Here is a 19,791-nt window from a genome sequence, read left to right as displayed (position 1 = left end):
TTGCGGCGATGTTGTAAGGTTTTAAAAATAAGCAATCGGTCTGGACTGAATGGAAAATCGTTTAATTATTTTGCATTGAAAACTGCCCAGTTTCGACACCTCCTGATTTGAGTAATTAGCAGGGGTTGCTTAGAAAATTAAGAAATTAGTAAAACCGTTCGTAAAACAGCAGGTACGCTTGTTGCTCCAGCACTTTGCTCTCGGACACCTCAGAAACGAAGCTATCACTTGCATAATACCACTTTCCAGCTGGAGGTTCCGGCGTCTCGTCATCGTTCCACTCTTCGGCATTCAAACCTTGGTTTGCGTTGTTCGAAAGCATGAATCTCTTCCGAATGTCATCGGCCGACGGTGGTTTTTGAGCCTGGATGAACGTGATTTTTTGTTAAAGGACTTTTAACACGACAAGAAAAATATAGAGCAATAACATATAATTTTTAAGGAAATCAGAGCAGTCATTTTTGTTTAATTCAAATGTTTCTACAAAACTAGTACATACCTTGACATAGGCCACATAGTGGCCTCCACTTAGGCCTCCGTGATGCACCACAACACCATACAGCGAGTAGAGAACTTTAGTTTGGTTTCGTCTCATAGTTGGAAGCCCCTATAAAAAGACCGTGAAGCAGCCTCTTTCCAGAAGACATGATAAAAACGTACCAAGCACTTGACAGAGCAGAACGAAGCTAAATTCAAGATCAAAGGAAAAGTGACGATCTTGATAACTTTCCTAAACCTAGCCCCGCACACTTCAAATCTCTTCAAATGGAGAGTGAGAATTGCAGGAGGAGCACTTATCAAAAGTTGCTTAGTAAAATTGGTGCACACAGTTTTACCTAAATCCAAAGTGATTATTAGATAATAAATCTATATTTATGGAAAGTACTAGTGTTTACCGCCAGCAGATTTTCCTGCTCTTTTGGTACAGGTTTCACAGCCAACTTTGTTGTTGCCAGTTAGAAGTTCAATTGCAACAAACTGGTTGAGGCAAGTATTCAGCGTCGAGTCACATTTTGCATCACAATTAGTGACTCTGGGCATCATGGTCGTGCTCCATCTAGAATTATCGTCATCCTCTGCAGAATGGTTGTCATGGCCTACACTATCACAACCTTCTTTGGGGGTTTCAGGATCAGCAAGAGCACATGCGCCAGTTTCATTGTCCTGTTAACCAAAAACATTTTATGCTGAGTCAATTGATATAGCAAACTGACAGTCTGACAATAAGTGAGTTAAGTATTTTTCTGCAATGCAAATGCTTCAGCTCCTCAAGCTACTGGAATGTTTTCAAAATAGTGATACTTTTAAGGGTGGTTTTGATACTTACTGACAACTTGAGTTGCTCCAGTTCATCAATGCAATTCTTCTCATCACTAGATGACTTCTCACCATCTGCGTCACCATTTGCCAAGTTCTCGCTTATCTTTTTGCCATTTTCTTTTCCCTCGTCTTCTTTTTCGTCCCCACTCTCCTCTTCATCGCCATCGACAGCTTCGTCAGAGTCGTCTTTTTGGTTACTCGCTGAATCGGTTTCCACCGACTTTTCCTGGCTTTCGTTATCCTCCACATCAGCATCATCAACTTCATTGTTATGCTTCTGTTGATTCGCCTTGGCCTTCTTTCCTTTTCCTCTCCTGCTTGAGTTTCTAGCTTTCTTCAACTGGTGCTTGCTGGGCACATCCTTGCTGGGCGATTCCGCGTCTGCTGGAGTTTTGCTTTGACATCTGACAAAAGGCGGCTGTCTCTGGCTGACCACAGGCAAACTGATGTCAAGGAAGGTCTCAGGAACACACGAAGTAGTCAAACACTCTTGGCACTGCAGGATGGATATCAGCTGACCTTGAAACAAGTGGTCTGGCCTCAGGTAGAGCTTGCTGGCCATATTACTGTACACTTTGCCCATGTACTTTTTGTCTTCATCCACATTAGCAGGGTCGTCCTTCCTTGAAACTCCAATTGCATCCAGAATCTGGCCTTGATATCTCTATAAAGTATGCAGATTTATAATGTTAAATGTGGTTCTGCTCTCTTTAAAAAATGTCAAATATTAAATGTGTAGTCCTTAGAAGAATAGGTGCAGAGACAAAATTCTATACAAAAATAGTCCAAATTATTTGAGCCCTTTAGTAACAAAAATGTACAATTTTAACCTGTTTGGCAGGACAAGAGCGCATCAAATGAAACTGAATGAACCCAAGTAACACCAAAAACTCATTAATTGACAGTGGTGCATACCCTTAATTCCTCAGAGCGGACGCTTTCCATCAAAGTACGCAAGAGCTCGTGCGAGTCCTCTTGATCCCCTGTGCCAGCCAGGTGAGGAGCCTTCTGGTTGAGAGCGTTAAGAAGCGACTTTGGATTCACAGTTGAAGCTTGACTTCCCTCCTGCATTTGCTCAAAAGTCCTTGCCAGTTCCTTGGTAACAAAGCCTGGGGGTTCCAGAGTTCCCTCCAGAGGTGGCTACAAGAACCACAACTTGAGGTTAGTCTTGAAAAAAAAATCAAGATTGAAAACTACCAGAGCAGGCTTTTCCTTGTCAGCTGGAAAGCCTGGCAGGCTAAACTTTTCGCCTTCTTGGGACTCACTGAGCAAGGTGGGCAGGCCTGGCGTGTGTGCCAAACATTGGACGACTGAGTTGAAGAAGCAAGTGTTTCCAAGGTTAGCCAAGCCCTAGAGGGAATTCAATTTATTCCCAGTGATATAATTCCTTGGCAGGATTGCTCACCTTAACACAATTAAACTCTTTGTGAGATTTGTCATAGGTGCGTTCTGGCTCTCCTGGTTTCTCATCCTTTGTTCCATTTGTTAAAGCTGAAGTACCATTCGTTGTGACCTCTGCAAACGGCAAACGTTAACAAAAACACAACGCAATGAAAGAGGGACCAACCTTCTACTAGAGAGCCAGGTCTAAAGTTTTTCTTCAAAAATTCAGTGGCCTGCTGCAGTAATTTTGTGCTGTTAGAGTCTACTGCACTGTTGCATTTGTAGCACCTGCAATTTTTATGATAACAATTGGTTACTATTTATTTTAAAATATTTTTTCAAACAAAAATTTGGATTAAATTTTAAAAACCAAATAAAATATCTGTCCAAATCTAAAAATGATTGTGATGATTAAACTGTCTAATTTCCAAGTTTCATGTATATTAAGTAAGTTTCAATATTAAAGTACCAGCAAGTCCAGTTGTCAACATTGACAGCAACAACATGAGGGTCTGAGCGAGGAAGAGAGAAATGCTTGATTATATGTGAACTGGCGTCAGATGGATCTCCACACGCAACTGTTCCACACCGTAGGCATATCCAGGTGTCATCTCCCTAAAAACGATAACGTGTGTTATAGGTCTAGCAACCTGGTTATTTATTTTTCATTTTATTTAACCTTTTTGATAGTTCCACTCATTTTGCATTCCTTGCAACCTCTCACATCGCTGTTATGTGATTTGACAGTAGTAGGTGGAATAGCTCGGGACCGAAATGAGTTGGGTGACGGAACTATTTTGAAATTTGACCCTTGAAACTGCTTCCTCAAGACATTGATCATTACAGCTTTGCTTATGTGGGAGCATCCTTTCGAGGCTGAAATGAAATGAAGTTAAGCACTGTTTGAATCCAATCGAGTGAACTAAAAACTTGAAAGCGCAGGGATGAGTTGTTGGCATTAACTGCTTAAGATTTTAGTTTTTAGAAACAAACCTGTCTGCGAATCGTCTTCAGATGATTCAGTTGACTCCGCAGAGTCGACCCTAGTCTTTGTCATCGTTTATGTTGCGATTTTTCAAACAAACGAATATTTAGTAGGAGAACCCTGGAAATTCAAAGAAGAATTAAATTTGACACAACAATAATAATGACATCAAAAGAGTATGGATCAAAAAATTAAAAACCAATATTTTTAGATCAAGATCCTATGCGATGTTACTCAAAGACATACATATTAATTAATATTAATAAAATTAAATTACTGCAAAATATTGCATTATTGTTTCCTCTCTAGACAAGAATTAATTAATGAAAGTGGCAATGAAGTTTAGAAAATTACACGCACACATGACATCAGTGTCAAAACATGTGAGCTACGACAATGTGCCCTACATTTTAATAATAATTAAGTCTATTCGTTTTCTAGGATTTATCGGATTTATCAAGTTCATATAAAACGAAAAGAAAATCACTTTAAATTTTTTAGGAGAAATCCGAGGTAGTCCGAAAGAGCATGAATCTAACAGAAAAGTTTTGATCCACAAAACACGAGCCACGGCCAGCAGGGATGATGACATGCAGTAGCGACAACCTGATTGCGAGCCTGAAATCGATTCGATTATTTTTGAAGAAGACTTGTAAGAGAGGACTTCCTTGGGACTCGGGAAAGCGGGGAGGTCCGTGCGGTCTGGTAAAAATAATGCAGCAGTGGCAAACGGCATTAGAACGATAGCAGCAGAGGTAAAACAAAAAAGACACGATCTATGAGGTGCAAATTAATCAAAATTCAAATGCTCCTGATTAAAATTTGAATCTCCCGCGTTGCTGGAGAGTTCTTTTCGCTTCCCCCTCTCACTTAAGTTGTGTACGGTAGCGCGACACGCTCCTCGCGGCCTCAACCGGAATTTGGTTTGGAATCGGCATCGCCCAGCATCGCCATAGCAATTGAAGAACGCCATCATTGTTGTTGTGCTTGAAAATTAGTCGTCATCTCATTTCCTTCGTTTGAGCTGCTTTTGGGATTTTGAACACCAATATCCACTTGTTGTTGCGTTGAGGAGTTACCTGAGGTGGAGAATCACCCTCCATCATGACGGATGCCGGCTTTTTTAGGGTGAGTTGCTGCATGTTTAACTTACGTGCGGCGGTTGCTGAGTGCTGACCATTATTATTTTTTAATATTCCTATAATATAAACACATTTTGTGTGTAAAAGGTGCCTGTATTGTACAAACAGTATACAAACTCAGATCTGAGACCTAGACAGGTACATACATTCTCGCACACATTTTGCGTGTGAATTGGTGCCTGAAGTGTTCATTTTATCCATTAACATAGGTTTGTATCATAGACACCCATTATGAATGATGTTATTTTGTAGAACATGATGCACTCTTGCTTTTAATCCGTTCTACTCATGTGCTGTGAAGTCTTATACATGTCAAAACTATGCCATTTTGTTAATTACGTAATGCATAATATATTTTGAATCCAAAATATTTATGTTTATGATGATATGACAAAAATTAATTAATAAATATGATAATTCATGTTTTCTCTTATCGCCTAAACATAATTTTGGTGTAAAAAATATTTTATATTCCAGGGTACTTCCGCTGAACAGGACAACCGGTTCAGTGACAAAGAGAAGAAACTCTTAAAACAAATGAAATTCAATGAGCACCTGAGCAAAAGGGTAAAAATGATTGTTTTGTCTTGTGAAGGCAAGCATGGTTACTCAATGATCTAATAATGATTGCAGGTGGATATGGCCAAGGTTAAAATTGATGTTCTAAAACCTTGGATAACACAGCGCATTACAGAACTTCTTGGCATGGATGATGACGTTGTTGTTGAATTTGTCTTCAATCAATTAGAGGATGACAAGGTATCCAAATGAATGCAATAATTGACTTTAGCATCTAGAACTTAATTTAATCCAGCTTTTTTCATTTCAGAATCCAGATCCAAAGAAAATGCAAATATTGCTGACAGGATTTTTAAATGGCAAGAACGCTAGAATTTTCATGTCTGAGCTGTGGGAGTTGCTGCTCTCAGCGCAGGAAAGTTTAAGTGGTATTCCAGAGAAATTCTTGGAACTGAAAAAAGAAGAGTTGAAGAAAAAAGTGGTAAGCTCAAATCTGCATTCTTGCGACTTCAAAGGGTTAACACACCGTTTTTCAGGAGGAACAGGAAAAAATGCATGAGACAATTAAAAAGCAAATGGCGGAAAAAGAGATACAGAGGGGCGAGGAGGGACGAAAGGAGAGGAAGCTTGAATCGAGCCACGACAGGAAGGGGAGGTCAAGGAGTCGTTCAAAGGGTCGTTCAAGAGCGAAGTCCAGAAGTAGGTCAAGGGGCAGAGACCGAAAGAAGTCTAGGAGCCGCTCTCGAGGTCGTAAGGACAGAGGAAGGTCCAGGAGTCGGTCCAGGGGCAGAGACAAGGACAAAGAAAAGGCAAAGTCGAGGAGCCGCTCTCGCGGAAAGGAAAAGGCTGTTAAGTCTCGAAGTGCTTCCAAGGATCGCTCTAGGAGCAAATCTAAGGAAAAGGAAAATGCCAAGGAGTCGGAATCTCCTAAAGTTAAAAAGGAGGCTGAGGAGGACCCGGCTGCCGAAAGGTAAAAAGTGATTTTTGAATGAGCTATAAGAGAGTGTTTTCTTTGAACTGTTGTTGTGTCAAAAGCACTGTCAAACTGAGGACTAAAATATTGGGCTTTTGTAGGTGAAAGTTGCCTTAGGCTAGCAATAAGTGCAAGAAAGTAACTATCGCACTTTTCTCCTACCCGTTTGGAGGAGCACCGGTGTTTCACGCCCAATTTCTGATTCATTGAAATTCGGAAATATTTTAAAGAAAGCGTTAAGTTTGCACCGAGTAGGTACCCACCTGTGTGTAAATGGCATAATTGCAACTTTTTTATGTCCAGGAACCCTTTGTGGGCCAGTGCGAGGCGCCTTTGCTTGTTGTCAAGTGTCTCACTTCTCAAGGAACCCTTCTCTTAAAAATGATTTTCCTCCAAGCTCTCTTATGGTTCTGTGGAGTGAAACCAGGCCCTTGTCCTCACGAGAAACTTGTTTTGCAGACGTGACGAGGGCAAAGAAGGCAAGAGTGCCAGTCCTGAAGCTAAGAAGGATGACGATCTTGACATTCACAAGACGGAGGATAGTGTGCAGAAGAAACGTCACTACCGACGTACCAGAGACTCTAGTTCAGACTCTGATCAGCCTGCTGTGAGTTGCATATTTCCTAATTGGCTCCTAAAGAGTATTTTATCATCAAAAATTAGAAGTTATCATATATGACCTAAGACATATATTCAATCTTTCTTGTTATTGAAAGTGTAATGAAACATCGGTTTGATTGGTTTATGTAGCGCACTGTTAATTGCTATTAATTTGTATTTAAAACGCGCAATGCAATTATGGAAAGTGGGAAAAAGACTTACTATGTTCACCTTCGATTTGTGTAGCTTACCTTTATAATTGCTCAACTGGACAACCATTTAAAGCTTCAATAGTTGAAAAGTTCTTCAGTGATATTTCATATTACCCATTCTCTTTTTGTTCTTGTCTGCTCAGTCAGTTCTGATTAGAGACATGATGGCGTTTCCACTTAATGGCGAACGCAAGAGCTTGTCTCGTCCCTCTGACCATGATAAATAACATGTGCTTTTTTAGCAGAGAAAGAAATCCCGATCTCGAACCCCAGAACGCCGAGAGCGGGAACGGAATCGTCCTCGCCGGTATGATGATCCTCGACCACGGGACAGAGACCGTGATCGCGACAGAGACCGCGATCGTGGCAGATTTGATAACAGGAGGAGGCGAAGCCCTCCGCGCATGGCGCGTTACTCCCGGATGTCACCAAGCCCAAGAATCAGGGACCGTGATCGTCACCGTGATATTCGGAGGGTGAGTTTCCAACGATTTTTGCTCTTTTGTTCTCATACTTTTTAATTTTAGCAAAGAGAGACAAGGTTTGTTAGACGTGATGCTTCTCGCGAGCGTGATAGGTCTAGAGAAAGAGAGAGATCTCGCGATAGAGATAGATCCAGGGAAAGAGACAGATCCAGAGAGAGGGAAAGATCTCGGGAGAAGGACAGATCCAGAGAGAGGTTTGAAAATTCATATTTTAGCATTGAAGATTTTTAGCCTGGACTTCATCCTTATTAAATCGTCTGTTTGTAGCCATATTTAACTGAAATTATACCAAAATTTTTTAATACAAACACTGCTCTGTGTTTTTAGTCAAAACTGCAGAAAACTTAGGTTGAAATTAAAAACCTATTATTACACTGTAAATAATTGGTAAAACAATTTATATGCATTCAAAAGATAGAATTGGAACGCTACTTTGCACTTAAAGATTTTATGATGGTCTAATAATTCTGAAACGTCTGAAACTTTTTCAAAGAACTATATTTTTAATTTGCCTTTCAAACGTAGGAGATCCAAAAAGAGTGTGTCTCAGAGTCCTCCACCAGGGGTGTCAAACAAAGCAGATGACACAGTCTACTCGTCTAAGAGCCCAGTTCCTGAACAGAATGGCAAAAATAAGAGGCGCTCGGAGTCATCAGATCGCGATAGTCGTTCCGCCTCCGAGGAAAAGAGCAGCACGGCTAAAGACAGAGATGCCTCCTCAAGCCCTCCACGCAAGGAGAGAAAGAGGAGTCTTACCGCTTCACCAAAAAAGAGTGCCAGCAAATCGCCATCGCCTGCCCGCAAGAGGAGGCGCAGTTCTAGTGAGAGCCCCGAAAAGTCACCATCTCCACCTAAAAAGTCTAAAAATGTAATAAAATTTCTTTATTAGTATCCCAGGGTTACTCAAGCGTTATTTTTACCTAAACAGGATAAGAAAAAAGTTGAAAGCTCCGATTCGGAATCGGATGACCACAGTGGCTCAGAAGAAGATAAGAAGCGCAAGAAGAAATCTTTCTCTGGGAGCGACTCTGTGAGTTATCAATTGTATTGTCTCTTTATTTGATCTAACATTGCCTCTCCACCATAGGATGCTGTAGAAAAAAAGAAAAAGAAGCACAAGAAGGAGAAGAAGCAAAAAAAGAGCAAGAAAAGCAAAAGGGAGAAGAAAAAGGAGAAGGTGAGACATGCAGCAGAGGTCAATTCGTACTAACAAGCTATCAGTAATTTGCGTGTCCAGGCAACAAACGCGGATGAGTTGGAGAAGCAGTTGAGAGAAAGGGCGCTCAAATCAATGAAGAAATGACACGATGACATCTAAAGGTACTAGAGATGTAACACAATCGTTAAATAGTTCAAGGGAGACAACATTTTCCTCATTCAAATGCAATTTGTGTGTTCTGAGTAAATTTATCACAGAGTTTTTGTCTCTACGTTTGATTTAATAAAAGAAAAGAGTCTGTAAAACAAGCCAGTCAACTGATTTTTACAATGCTTTCAATCCATTTGATGTAGTTTGGCACTAGTGTGTAGACTCCAAATTTCCCTTTCCGACCACATCCTTCGCCGAAACTGGTGACCCCAAAAATGGTCCATCTGTCGTTAACTTGGCACAAGAGCGGTCCGCCGGAATCCCCTGCACAAGAATCGCGCACTCTGCTAGGATGTCCGGCACAAAACATGTTCTCTGTTATCAAGTAGCTGTCGTACATTTCTCTGCATTTCTTCTCTGGCATCACGTAGACCTAAAACGTAAGTTTGAGTTTTCTGATGGGTTCTCAAGTTTTTTTTTATTGAATTCCTAGGCAATTGCAATTTATAAAAGGATTATTTTTTACGTTAAGTAATTGTCACCCAAGGAACGGCAAGTTTTTGTAGTTAGTAGTTATTACCTCTGTCTGGTGCAAGACTTCTGACCCTTCAAAATCAGACGCTTTCTTCTTTCCCCAGCCGATGATAGTGCACAATTTATGCGTTGGCGGCCGCTCCCCTAGTTGGGGTAGACAAACGACGGGTTTCTGGTGCGAGACACTCCCATCCCTCACCCGCAACAGAGCGAGGTCATTGTCCACCGTGTCTGCGTCATAATTCGGGTGAATAACGGATTCCAGCACCTGCAAAAATTTATTGCAAACTTCCTGCCACATAATAGAGAGGGAACGCATTGTTTACCTTCGTTTCCACCTCATCGCCTTCCCTGCGCGCCAGGTTGTGCTCGCCGAGTCTTACGTATAGGGTTTTTCTCATACAGTGCGCCGCTGTTAGGATCCAGTTGCTTGAAATTAAAGTTCCACCGCAAAATGCATGCTAAATATGTTTTGGATAAGTAATTTTCTCATGATAAATTGTGTGAGATGAAATTTACTTTGTGTTTGTTCAGGATGGCGACTTGCCAGGGCCAATGCCCTTTGGTGGACGGGCGACCGCCGATTATCCTCGTCCAAAAGGAATTTTTGTGAGGAGATATACCGCATTTAAGCACACTGCTTTGTCGTTTCGGCGTGTCTTCCTCTTCACTTTCCTCGTCAACGTCCTCTTCTGAAGCGTCGTCTTCGCCGTAATCTAGAATAGGAGTGATTATGGTGTATAATTGATATATGAGGCTATAGCTAACCGTAATATTCGGTATAATCGACGGCTTCCTCGTATTCGTCTACGTTGCAGACTTGTTCGTGTATCCATTTGTAGCACAGGCTGTCCTTAGCGTAGCAAAATGCCTCCTCTTTTTCTATGCTGGAAGTGCATTTTCCTGAAAATTTGCACCTCCTGCAAAAGTATGGTATCTTACTTATGGATTTTTTATCATTGTAGTAATTATTTCTACTCCAATTAAAGAGATAATATCAATAATAACTATTATTTTCTTAACATCTCGCAACCAGCTGCAATACTTCACGGTCTTTTTAATTTTTAATATTATATATTTATATATAGAACACACTACTAGAATTTTTTACAAAACTAAAAAACGCACCTTATTCTAGACGAAATGCACGATCTGCTGCAAGGTGACCATTTGGTCCACTTTGTGAATAGATGGTCATCGGCTTGCTTGCGCTGAGCGGTCCGGCCGCCGCCTTTTACATTGCTCGTTGCCGAATATTGCCTCTTGCCTTCTGAACAAATTTTATCTACAACCTTGAGTGTGGAGAAACCTTTTTAAAAATATTCTTAAATATAGAAATACTCACATTTTCTCCTCTTATAGCAGAGTCTGCGAGCGAAACGATGCAAATTTGGAACAGAGCAATCACCCACGAGTATTTGAGCAGCATGGTTATGACATCGCGACTGATATTTGGAATTGGGTTACACTAAAGCATGTGTGCGAGTCGAAGGGAAAAAAACTAGTTTGAAGGGATCAGAATGCCTCTGGCTGGGATTAATTTATGGACCATGCCTGCGCTTGCTAATGAAAGTTAGAACAAAAGTCAAGGACAAGGTGAGACAGAGAAAGACGCACATTATTCATTATACACACTACACACATAGTCTGCTGCGAGACGATCGTCGACGAGAGGTTGACTCACTCCGGCGCCGAGAGGTACAACAAAAGACGAATAACCCAGCAGCAGCAGCTGCTGGTTTCTTTTGGTTGATTTTCCTGCTGCCCTCTCCTCGACATCGCTCAAGAGGTAGTTAATCTTTTAGATGGAGAGTAAAAAATAAAACAAGAAAAGGAATGAATATAATGCACTCTCTCATCACTTCGGAGCCAAATAAATTATACCGCGGATACTTTTATTTTGTGAAGATATATTTTAATTCGCTTTTAACAAAATTGACAGATAGCTTATTTGTAGAAATTAATTTTAACACGATGAGCTGTTCAGCTCTAATAATGAAACTCTTTTAGGATTCTAATATGTTTTAGTTTTAGTGAAATTCTTGAAGTATCCAACGAGTTAAGAGGCATTCACCAGGGGAAATTTTTGATTTGACGCAGTTTGCGAGTTATATGCAGCTCCAAAGGCTAACATCCTTATGGGATTTAACGTGGGGAATCATTCCAAATCGAACTGTGAAGCTAATTTTCATTCGATTGTGTACGTTAACTCTACTTAACAAGTTGAATCGATCGATGGGTCATTTATGACTTTCCAGGAAAGCCCCTAATTATTTGACCTTTTACTGGAACTTTAGAAGAAGGTAGTTAACAGTTTGAAATAACGTTTTTGACACATTCTGAATAGACTTGACTATCAGGTCATAAACTTTTTAAGCTCTGCATTATCAACAAGAAAAAGTTGTAAAAAACGATAAATATTCTTATTTTTAATATGTTTATATAATGTTATTTATCAAAGGTTAAACATTAAAAACTGACAAAGCCCGTAACCAACATCGAGGTAAATTTACATTTTTTCTACAACCTGTCTCATTAAACGTATTATTGAAACCATAAAATTTCAGCTAAATTAAATCAATTTTGAAAATTCGGACCATTTTCTAAAAATCTCCTTAAATAGCTCAACAAATTTTCCATCGCTGGAAGGCTACACGAATTCAATCGGTTCACCAAAAACAAAAACTTTAAGCTAAGTTTCCTTGTCTGCAGCGAGAGCAACTGAATTGTATTTTTAATTATTCTTTTTATCCCTGCACTGGAAAAGGAAATGCAAAATGAAGATCGCTAAATATTATGTTTCTTCGCGTCGTGGAGATTTTACCTCAAAGAGTATAATGTATTAACTTACTTGACAGCGTTCTCTTAATTTGCGACTGCACGCGTAAGGCAACTCTTCGACAACGTCTCTCGTGCATATTAATTGCGACGTGAGTCAGAGGAGGCTCTGTATCAGCATTCAAGATCTTAAGTCGGTTGACAGCTGGGAAAGTGCATGGATGCAATGAAACTCTCATAAATATTCTAGTTATGCACATGTTTTAATAATTTTATTCGTGTCCTTCGTGTTCTAGAATATGATATACAAGGCCGCAAATTACCCACTACTTGCTCTGACTTGTTGCTAAATTACAGCACAGGCAATAAATATACATTGTTTCGCTCGGATTGTATTTTTCATCCACAAATTATAGGCGTTCGCATATATATTTATGTAATTATATAGAATAGTTTCCTCTCTTTGACGGTTTTCGCTTTTACAACAGTCCATTCATCAGGATTAGAGTAGCACACGTGTTTGCGTGTGTTCACAATCAAAAGTATAGATGGGTGTGTGTGTGTGTATGTGTATAATTGTATTATTAAAATCCCCGAATAAAAATTAAAAGGCACAAGTACATAATGTAGAATTGGTTTGTTTGATAAGACACCGAAAGCAACAGACAATACTGATTGGATATATTCCTTGGTTGTAATTAATATTTCCTACGTAGAGAGTAGCGCGTTCCCGCTCAAAGACTAAAGGGCTATTAAGGACATTGCACTCTTCAAGTGTTTTGCGGAAAGGCATTGTAAAAGGTAAGGTTCTTTCTCTCGTAAAATTAAGATACGTAAATGATAATAATAAAACGGATGTTAACGAACTATAAAATATGTCGAAAAGAAAACAATAAAATACTCACTTGATTAGTACGTGTTTCTTATCTAGATTGCTAGTTTCTAAGCGAGTAGAAGAGATTCCTCGCCTCTCGGTCACAACAACACTTTGTTCACTATATTAGGAAGAGGATTTTTATTTGTTAAAATTAAGTAAGGCAACCAAAATATTGTTGTCCGCCAGTTGATGAGACTGAGTTTGACCACAGATGTTGTATATTCGTGTAAGAACGTCAAAATTTCCTCCCTAACAATAACTTCTTTGCAAATATATATATTAGGTATATATATTATATAGTTATGCGTTTTCAGCACTTTAGTTTTCCTCAATATATTATCTCTTTCTCATAGTGATTATCGTCTTTGAAGGCCACATTGACAAGTTAAATTAGTGTAAGTACATGCGACGACAATTTGTCTGATAAATATATAGTTATAACTCTATAGCAGGAATACACATTTTAGCGTTTAAGGTGCCCTCTCAGCTCACGGGCAACCTCATAAATAATTGATCTCAAAATTGATATTTTTACGTTGATTAGCATCCACTATCACCTATCGAGTAACAAATCTACGCGCGTGTGATCTATTAGGGTAGAGAAGTTGTTATTTCAGTATTTAAGTACCTCTGATTTGATTCCTTCTTTTAGGGAAGAGTATAGTTACATGTTGATCGTTAGTTAAAATATTATTTTTTTTAAAAAAGGATGAAAATGCGGCCCAGATGCCGAGCGAAGTCGAAATTTAAAATGCGAGACCATCAGGCAGACGACTTTTGACTTTTCCGGCTTATCTCTAACAACAATTGACTTGGTTAAAAATGTCACAACAGTTTTAGTCACGCGCAAATGGTCCACAAGAGAGTGATAATATACAAATCCGGGCCGGTCAAAATGCAATGCAATTATTTCCATTTATGCAAAAAGTACAAAAAACAAGATTTTCGTGGAAAAGAAATTAAAAGATATATAAAACAAAAACGAAAGATTGAGATGGAAAATAATACTTTTACGGTGGCGGAGTTATTCAAATCTTGCAGACGAGAAAAAAAGCCTGTTACCGTTAGTTCATTTTAGAACGATGGAGGCGGGGATATGATGATTGATCATTCCTTGATCTGCTTCAAAAATACTGCCTTAGACATTAATTGATTTTCTTTATAACTTTTTTAAGGCAACAGAGATGGCTTAGGCACGTTTCTGGAGACTTACATCAGCTTTTGCTTAGCGCATTCTGGGCAAATAATATCGTCACCGTCGGTGATGAATCCGCGACCCACCAACGACGACTTGCAAGTGGCGCACACAAAGCAATCGTTGTGCCAGTGGCGATCTTCAAACGAGATAAACCTCGTTCCACCAATTCCTAAAAATATAAATAACGTAGTAAGTCTACTGCAGTCAAAAAGTACATGTTTTAGAGAAAAAGAATAAACATTTACAATGTTTCAATAATTAATTTCACGATTTTTTTAGGTCTGGTGAAGCTTGAATAGAAAAAGCGTTTTTTTTTTAAATTAAGCAACATTGTTCTCAGTTGATGCAATAAGAATAAGATGTCTAAGGTTTACAGAATATTCGTGAAAAATCAATTTACCTTTACTCGAAATAGTTTCTAAAAATTTGGAAAAAATTAAGAATTTCCCATCTGGGTATTGCCTTTTAAATATCTTAAACATCAGCTCAAAAGTGAGCATGCTTATCAAGCGGCGAGCACTGTATCCTTATATTGTACATAAATCATTATATATTTCGCCAAAAGGAATTTGCAAAATCTGAGATTAACTGTTCCTCGGTCATGAATTAATTATTGCTCAGTGTAGAGATAAACTGTTGCTAAATTTCACAAACAATAAACTCAATGAACTAATTGCTATAGTCAACAATGCAAAAATGTTCTTAACTGTCGTTAACTAACAATTTATAAACCAAATTTTATATTGACTTTGGATACGCTGCTCCAGCCGCTGGTCCAAATGTAAAAATTGAAAAGTGCAGGAGAAAAAATTGGTCTCCGTCCCTTCAGGCCGTTAAGAACTATCAAATTTCACTTTTGAATTTTTTTCAGCCGCTCCAGCCTCCGTGCAAAATTCGGCTGCCGCGGTTCAGCTAGCAGCCGCCAAAATCACCCAGCTGAGACTTCTAGCAATAATTCGTTTTTATTCCATGGGACTAAAGGATTTACAGTGATTTGCATGAGTTTCGCCTCAGCAAATAAATAAATTGCTTAGCAAGGCACCGCTTAAATTGCTAATTGAGGGATGATGGTCTTTTTTGAGAGATTAATTACCAGTGATAGGCTTGCTGCACGACGTGCAGCGCTTGGCAAACAGTTCTCCAAAGCACTCGGCGCAGTAGGGTTTCTCGTCACGGGAGGTGAAGCGCTGTCCAGCCAGCGAGGTGTTGCAGTGGGTGCAGGTGAAGCACTCACGGTGCCACGGCTCGTTCTTGTAGGTCACACCTCCGGTGGTAATGATCTGAAATGCAAATTCACACTCGTTTTAATCTCGCAACGCCCTTAAAAGGTTAAATAAAGAATTAATATAAAAAAGCGGCAGCAGCGGCTATAGGAAAATTGCAAGGTGCGACAACACGCGCACAGGCTATAAAATATATTGGCATGAAATCGAGTCCTTATATGAATTTAAATTAACACACAAACGAGTCGTGCAAAATTGCTAATAATATAGCTTGAGAGCAATTTTTCACTTCGGTGGCAACCTAATTTTTAAATCACTGTATTTTCGCATGTAAAGCAATTTACGTTTGCCCATAAATTTGATGGCCTCCTTCTGAACGCATAAATATGCAGTGCAGCACAAAAATTCTCGGTGCGTTATTTTGCCAAATCCCACGATCGCAATTTCCAGCCTTACCCGGCCGACATTTGAGTAGGCAACAGTTTATTTATAAATTATATCTTCGTCTGTCAAGCGCACGTCAGGTTGTCGCTTTGCTAGCTTCCGCCGTCTCCTACGATACGTGCATGCAAATTTCTCGGCTGTCACATATACACCGGTTGCAAAACAGCAATTTTCTTGTCGCGCGGTGGGCAGGCGTAGAAACGAGCTGCTCCGGTTCGCCCCCGCTTGCAATATTTTTACTTTTACCCCCGGTGGCGCTTGAACAAGGCTGCTGAGAATCACCTGCCGCGCGAAACCGGGACACTGCCGAGGGCTAATCCGTCCTTGGCCCGCCCGCCCGTCCGCCCACCGTCCCAGCGCGCAGATCCCGTCCGCCTCCTGCTTCCTCGCTTTGGACAAGAGCAGCTACCTTGCTTTTTTCGCCTCGTGACAAGAATTAAACCACTTTTGGCGATCGATAAAATCGTAATTAAATTATTTGAAAGTTTGCTAATTGAAAATGCGAAGGTGACAGCGGACTTGAGCGGCTTGATGTTGACACTGGACTAGATTTGGGTTTCGATTTTGATCGTTAAATTGCGTTAGATTTTGGGTGGCCTTTCTTAATAGCACCGAGTGCACGACAATCTGTTTAGAAAATAGCCTCAACGAGCTCATCTATAAAACGTTTATGATGGGCCAATAAACGCCAATAGACTTCCAGATGCCATTCAGTGATTTGCGTAGCAGATATTCAAAGGGCTAAACTAGGCGCCCGTTTTGAAACGAAAAAATATATAACAAAATAATATTAGCGCTTGCCTGTTGTAAAAAGGGGGAAAAAGAATTATAAAAATAGAGGCTCTGTTTCACAAGGTCTCTACTGTTTTCTTTAATCCATCAGAACATAAATAATTTATTTAAATGCTAACTTAGTGTAAATATTTAAGGCTATTTCTTACAGTCAACTTTCAATGGAGTTCAAATTGGAAAAAAATTAAATTAAAAAGATGGAGAAATAATCGGACTTGTCCTCGCTGGGTCCAGTTGAGATTTTTAATTTCTCGACTTGTTTCGGCTCCAACTGGTGCCTTAGAATAAGGCACCAGTTGCAGCTGGAACATGTCGTGAAAATAATAAATATCTAAACTTCAACCAACGATGATTATTTCCTCAAATCAATGAAAAAGATGGTATTACCTTGTTGCACTTGGTGCAGCGAGTGGCGAACTTGTCCTCATAGCAGCCAGCACAGTAAATCTCCTGCTCGCGCGGGATGAAAGACTTGGTGCCGATCGGAGTACTGCACACGCAACAGCAGAAACACTTCTCGTGCCACTGACGGGTCTTGTATTCCATCTTCTTTGTACCTGCCAACGCAAAATCGACACATTTATTAGCAAATTTGGACTCGAATTCAAATAAAACTGAGAAATTGCATTTTTAAATGGCCTCGAATAAAATACTCCATAAAGATAAGGAAAGTAATGTGCACGCTTTGCGATGTTTTGAGGTTGAATGATTTACACCAACATTTGATTTTATTGCATTGCAATGATGAGTCCATTAGGATTTGGGAGGATTACGAAAGCTTTCCGACTCGCTACTTGCTGGTTTGCGCCTTTCCAGCATGCGTGAATTAATTTCACGGGACGAATGTCTAGGCATTTCAATAAAAATGGGCTGGACCTTTTCTCGACTGGGCTTCCTCCAGTATTATTCATTCGCGATGTTATTGGGACACGGAGTTTTTGCCCATCTCGAAAGAGCAATCTTAAATTTAACAGGACCAAGCGCAAAAAATAGGCGGTGAATTGAGATTAAGATCTCAAAGCGGATCTCGGTTGTTATTTTTCAAGAAGAGCAAAGTCTCTGGAGCATGAAGGCTGCACGTGAAATAAAATGAAACGCGCCCAAACGGCATCACGTGCTGCGCACCAGAGACAATACCGCTCTTTCATTTGAAATAAACCATGTTGCACATGTGCGCGTGTTGTTTGCAGGCTTTATTCGGACTAGAGCGCGACGTGCGTTTCCTTTCGCAGAAGAAAAGACAGATGCACGAAGAAGCAAGTGCTTTGAGATTGTCTGAATCATTATTTTTATGACATCATCGGCGACCGTAGGTGTTGCCCGACTCCTTATAAAGATGCAACGTCGTCAACCGGTTAACCTATGGAATGCCTTTCTTTCGCGCGGGGCCCAATTTTCTGCGCCTCTCGTCGGTCGGCGCCGCTGATCAAACACGACACTCGTTTTCATGCCGCCGACGAGGTGCGAATCACTAAAAAGGCTTTGACTTGGTAATTAGCAGCCGGTGCACACTCACAAAATGGTAATTGAGCAATTCTGGGCGGCTATCACGAATTAGCATAGCCGACTTCATGCTAATGTGCGGCAGATCGTGACTGTTCACTGTGAGAACTGACCTTTTCACACAAAATATGGGGCTCGTTTGAAATTTGGGCTTTTTGGTTTGTTTTCCTTTGTTGCATCAGACGCCTTATTAATATAATGCCCTTAGGAACATACATTGTCTTTCTAAATAACATCACAGGCAAAGAGATAAAATGAGTTTCAGTAGTCGATGCAATTTTCCTAAAATTTAAGAGGAATTGACTCCAAACTTGACACAGGGGAAAACGCAGATCTATAAGAGATGGCAGCATATTGCAACTTTAAATTTTAGGCCTTCACTGAAGAAATCACTAATCACTTGGGTATACAACCGAGGTTTCAAATTTAAAGGTCAAAATCAAATTGACTATGTTTAAACGTCCATTTAGTCAAAACTCCATCCGCAAACAAAGCTAATTGACACTCTTTATGACAAAAAGACTTTGTGGCGAGAAAAGGCAGACTCATTCACAAAGAGAGAGAGTCTTCATTCTTTACAAAGCGATCTTTCAATCGATTCCTTTTCACACAAGGATGGATAAAAGCGCGAATATAGGTAGGAACCCGTCCCTGGCGAACTTTCCCTCGCACTGGCTGAAAGATTAATTGCAAAAATTTATCTCGTCTTGCAAATTAGCGAGGCATAATTCAGAGATTAATGTTGATAGATTGAGGTTGAGTGAATTTCGTGCTAAATGGAAAGGCCTGTTCACTTGTTTGCGCGTATGACGTATATAGTACGAGGAAAAAACTCAAAACAGCTCTTTGGCTACCAAAAAGCGCACTTTCCTCTCGCGTCATGCATTGGCAATCCCTGACACACGCTAAAGGTCACTTTGTCACTGACAGTTTTATTTTGTCTCGCACCGATAAAAAAGAGTGAATAAAAAACGCGGCAGGCGGTCCTCCATTCATGCATCCATACGGCACTTGAGTACTTAATGGAGAGATTCGTAGTTTTTTATTATCTTGATAAAATGTAGGCGATGCAATTCACCTTCAAGCATTCCTTCGTATGTATGAAATGCCATTGTGTAAAGTAACATAAGTATTAACAAGCGAGACATGGCAATTAAAATATTTACGAGAAAATAGGACGACTAAGGCTTATTGTGTCTCATATTCTTCAGTAAGCGGGCTTGAATTTAAAAGTGCGGCTATCCCAATTTCCCGTTCCACAGTTTCTGTCTATTTATACTAAATTTCTATTTAAATCACGCTTTTGAAGAACTAATTAATTTTTGTAGAAAATGGGCTTATTTAAAGGAAGACTTCGATTCTTCAAGCTTCTAGAGAAATTTTAAACTTCTAGTTTGTGGCACCAACATAAAATTTTAATTTAAAGTGTAATGAGAAAGGATATTGACGATTTCAGCAATCAGACAATCCAGTTGGTAGTTTGAATAATTTGTAACCTTCTAACTCTATAATAC

General features: G+C 39.8%; 4 protein-coding genes across 15 annotated transcripts in view; 1 reads left to right on the top strand and 3 right to left on the bottom strand.

Annotated features, from left to right (window-relative positions):
- Positions 1-41: 41 nt before the first annotated feature.
- On the bottom strand, positions 42-4,412 carry Usp16-45 (ubiquitin specific protease 16/45). Its single transcript, XM_065475626.1, has 13 exons — positions 4,176-4,412; positions 3,697-3,808; positions 3,383-3,579; positions 3,173-3,318; positions 2,888-2,991; positions 2,726-2,835; positions 2,518-2,670; positions 2,236-2,460; positions 1,328-1,984; positions 897-1,164; positions 661-836; positions 500-607; positions 42-364 (listed from the first exon to the last, which is right to left on the bottom strand). Exons 2-13 carry the CDS (start codon positions 3,758-3,760, stop codon positions 146-148), a joined length of 2,427 nt encoding a protein of 808 aa, XP_065331698.1. The 5' UTR covers positions 3,761-3,808; positions 4,176-4,412; the 3' UTR covers positions 42-145.
- Positions 4,413-4,637: 225 nt separating this feature from the next.
- Srrm1 (Serine-arginine repetitive matrix 1) lies at positions 4,638-9,090 on the top strand. Of its 3 annotated transcripts, none has more exons than XM_065475630.1 (12): positions 4,638-4,816; positions 5,308-5,397; positions 5,464-5,589; positions 5,660-5,830; positions 5,886-6,319; positions 6,782-6,929; positions 7,380-7,610; positions 7,662-7,813; positions 8,145-8,487; positions 8,548-8,649; positions 8,707-8,796; positions 8,857-9,090. In XM_065475630.1, the coding sequence occupies exons 1-12, from the start codon at positions 4,793-4,795 to the stop codon at positions 8,920-8,922; spliced, it is 1,977 nt and encodes a 658-aa protein (XP_065331702.1). In that variant the 5' UTR covers positions 4,638-4,792; the 3' UTR covers positions 8,923-9,090. The 3 variants fall into 3 exon arrangements, with proteins under 3 accessions (XP_065331702.1, XP_065331701.1, XP_065331703.1); XM_065475629.1 differs by having other exon boundaries at positions 7,377-7,610; XM_065475631.1 differs by having other exon boundaries at positions 7,377-7,610; positions 8,841-9,090.
- Positions 9,038-12,431, bottom strand: LOC135934109 (vitamin K-dependent protein C-like). Its single transcript, XM_065475644.1, has 8 exons — positions 12,314-12,431; positions 10,808-11,243; positions 10,591-10,754; positions 10,231-10,382; positions 9,982-10,178; positions 9,789-9,923; positions 9,509-9,730; positions 9,038-9,361 (listed from the first exon to the last, which is right to left on the bottom strand). The coding sequence occupies exons 2-8, from the start codon at positions 10,889-10,891 to the stop codon at positions 9,092-9,094; spliced, it is 1,224 nt and encodes a 407-aa protein (XP_065331716.1). The 5' UTR covers positions 10,892-11,243; positions 12,314-12,431; the 3' UTR covers positions 9,038-9,091.
- A 51-nt stretch (positions 12,432-12,482) lies between these two features.
- Lmpt (Limpet) overlaps positions 12,483-19,791 on the bottom strand; it is a 44,744-nt gene continuing 37,435 nt past the window's right edge. For all 10 annotated transcript variants that reach the window (XM_065475634.1, XM_065475635.1, XM_065475632.1 and 7 more), the window contains 3 exons: positions 17,162-17,331; positions 15,409-15,595; positions 12,483-14,484 (listed from right to left, as the gene is read on the bottom strand). In XM_065475634.1, the coding sequence (XP_065331706.1) occupies positions 14,327-14,484; positions 15,409-15,595; positions 17,162-17,331 (515 nt within the window). In that variant the 3' untranslated portion in view covers positions 12,483-14,326. The remainder of the gene's footprint in view (positions 14,485-15,408; positions 15,596-17,161; positions 17,332-19,791) is intronic.

The sequence above is a fragment of the Cloeon dipterum genome, chromosome 1 (assembly GCF_949628265.1).
Source record: "Cloeon dipterum chromosome 1, ieCloDipt1.1, whole genome shotgun sequence".
Lineage (NCBI taxonomy): Eukaryota > Metazoa > Arthropoda > Insecta > Ephemeroptera > Baetidae > Cloeon > Cloeon dipterum.
The sequence above is the reverse complement of the archived record's forward strand: the minus strand, read 5'-3'. Positions and strand labels throughout refer to the sequence as shown.

Coding starts and splice junctions, on each gene's coding strand:
- Usp16-45 (XM_065475626.1), bottom strand. CDS start 3,760: ATGACAAAGACTAGGGTCGACTCTGCGGAGTCAACTGAATCATCTGAA. Junction 3,580..3,696: donor TGAAGACGATTCGCAGACAG/GTTTGTTTCTAA, acceptor ATTTCATTTCAG/CCTCGAAAGGATGCTCCCAC. Junction 1,985..2,235: donor TCCGCTCTGAGGAATTAAGG/GTATGCACCACT, acceptor CATACTTTATAG/AGATATCAAGGCCAGATTCT.
- Srrm1 (XM_065475629.1), top strand. CDS start 4,793: ATGACGGATGCCGGCTTTTTTAGG. Junction 4,817..5,307: donor CGGATGCCGGCTTTTTTAGG/GTGAGTTGCTGC, acceptor TTTATATTCCAG/GGTACTTCCGCTGAACAGGA. Junction 8,488..8,547: donor CACCTAAAAAGTCTAAAAAT/GTAATAAAATTT, acceptor TTACCTAAACAG/GATAAGAAAAAAGTTGAAAG.
- LOC135934109 (XM_065475644.1), bottom strand. CDS start 10,891: ATGCTGCTCAAATACTCGTGGGTGATTGCTCTGTTCCAAATTTGCATC. Junction 10,383..10,590: donor TGCATTTCGTCTAGAATAAG/GTGCGTTTTTTA, acceptor ATACTTTTGCAG/GAGGTGCAAATTTTCAGGAA. Junction 9,924..9,981: donor CCATCCTGAACAAACACAAA/GTAAATTTCATC, acceptor AAACATATTTAG/CATGCATTTTGCGGTGGAAC.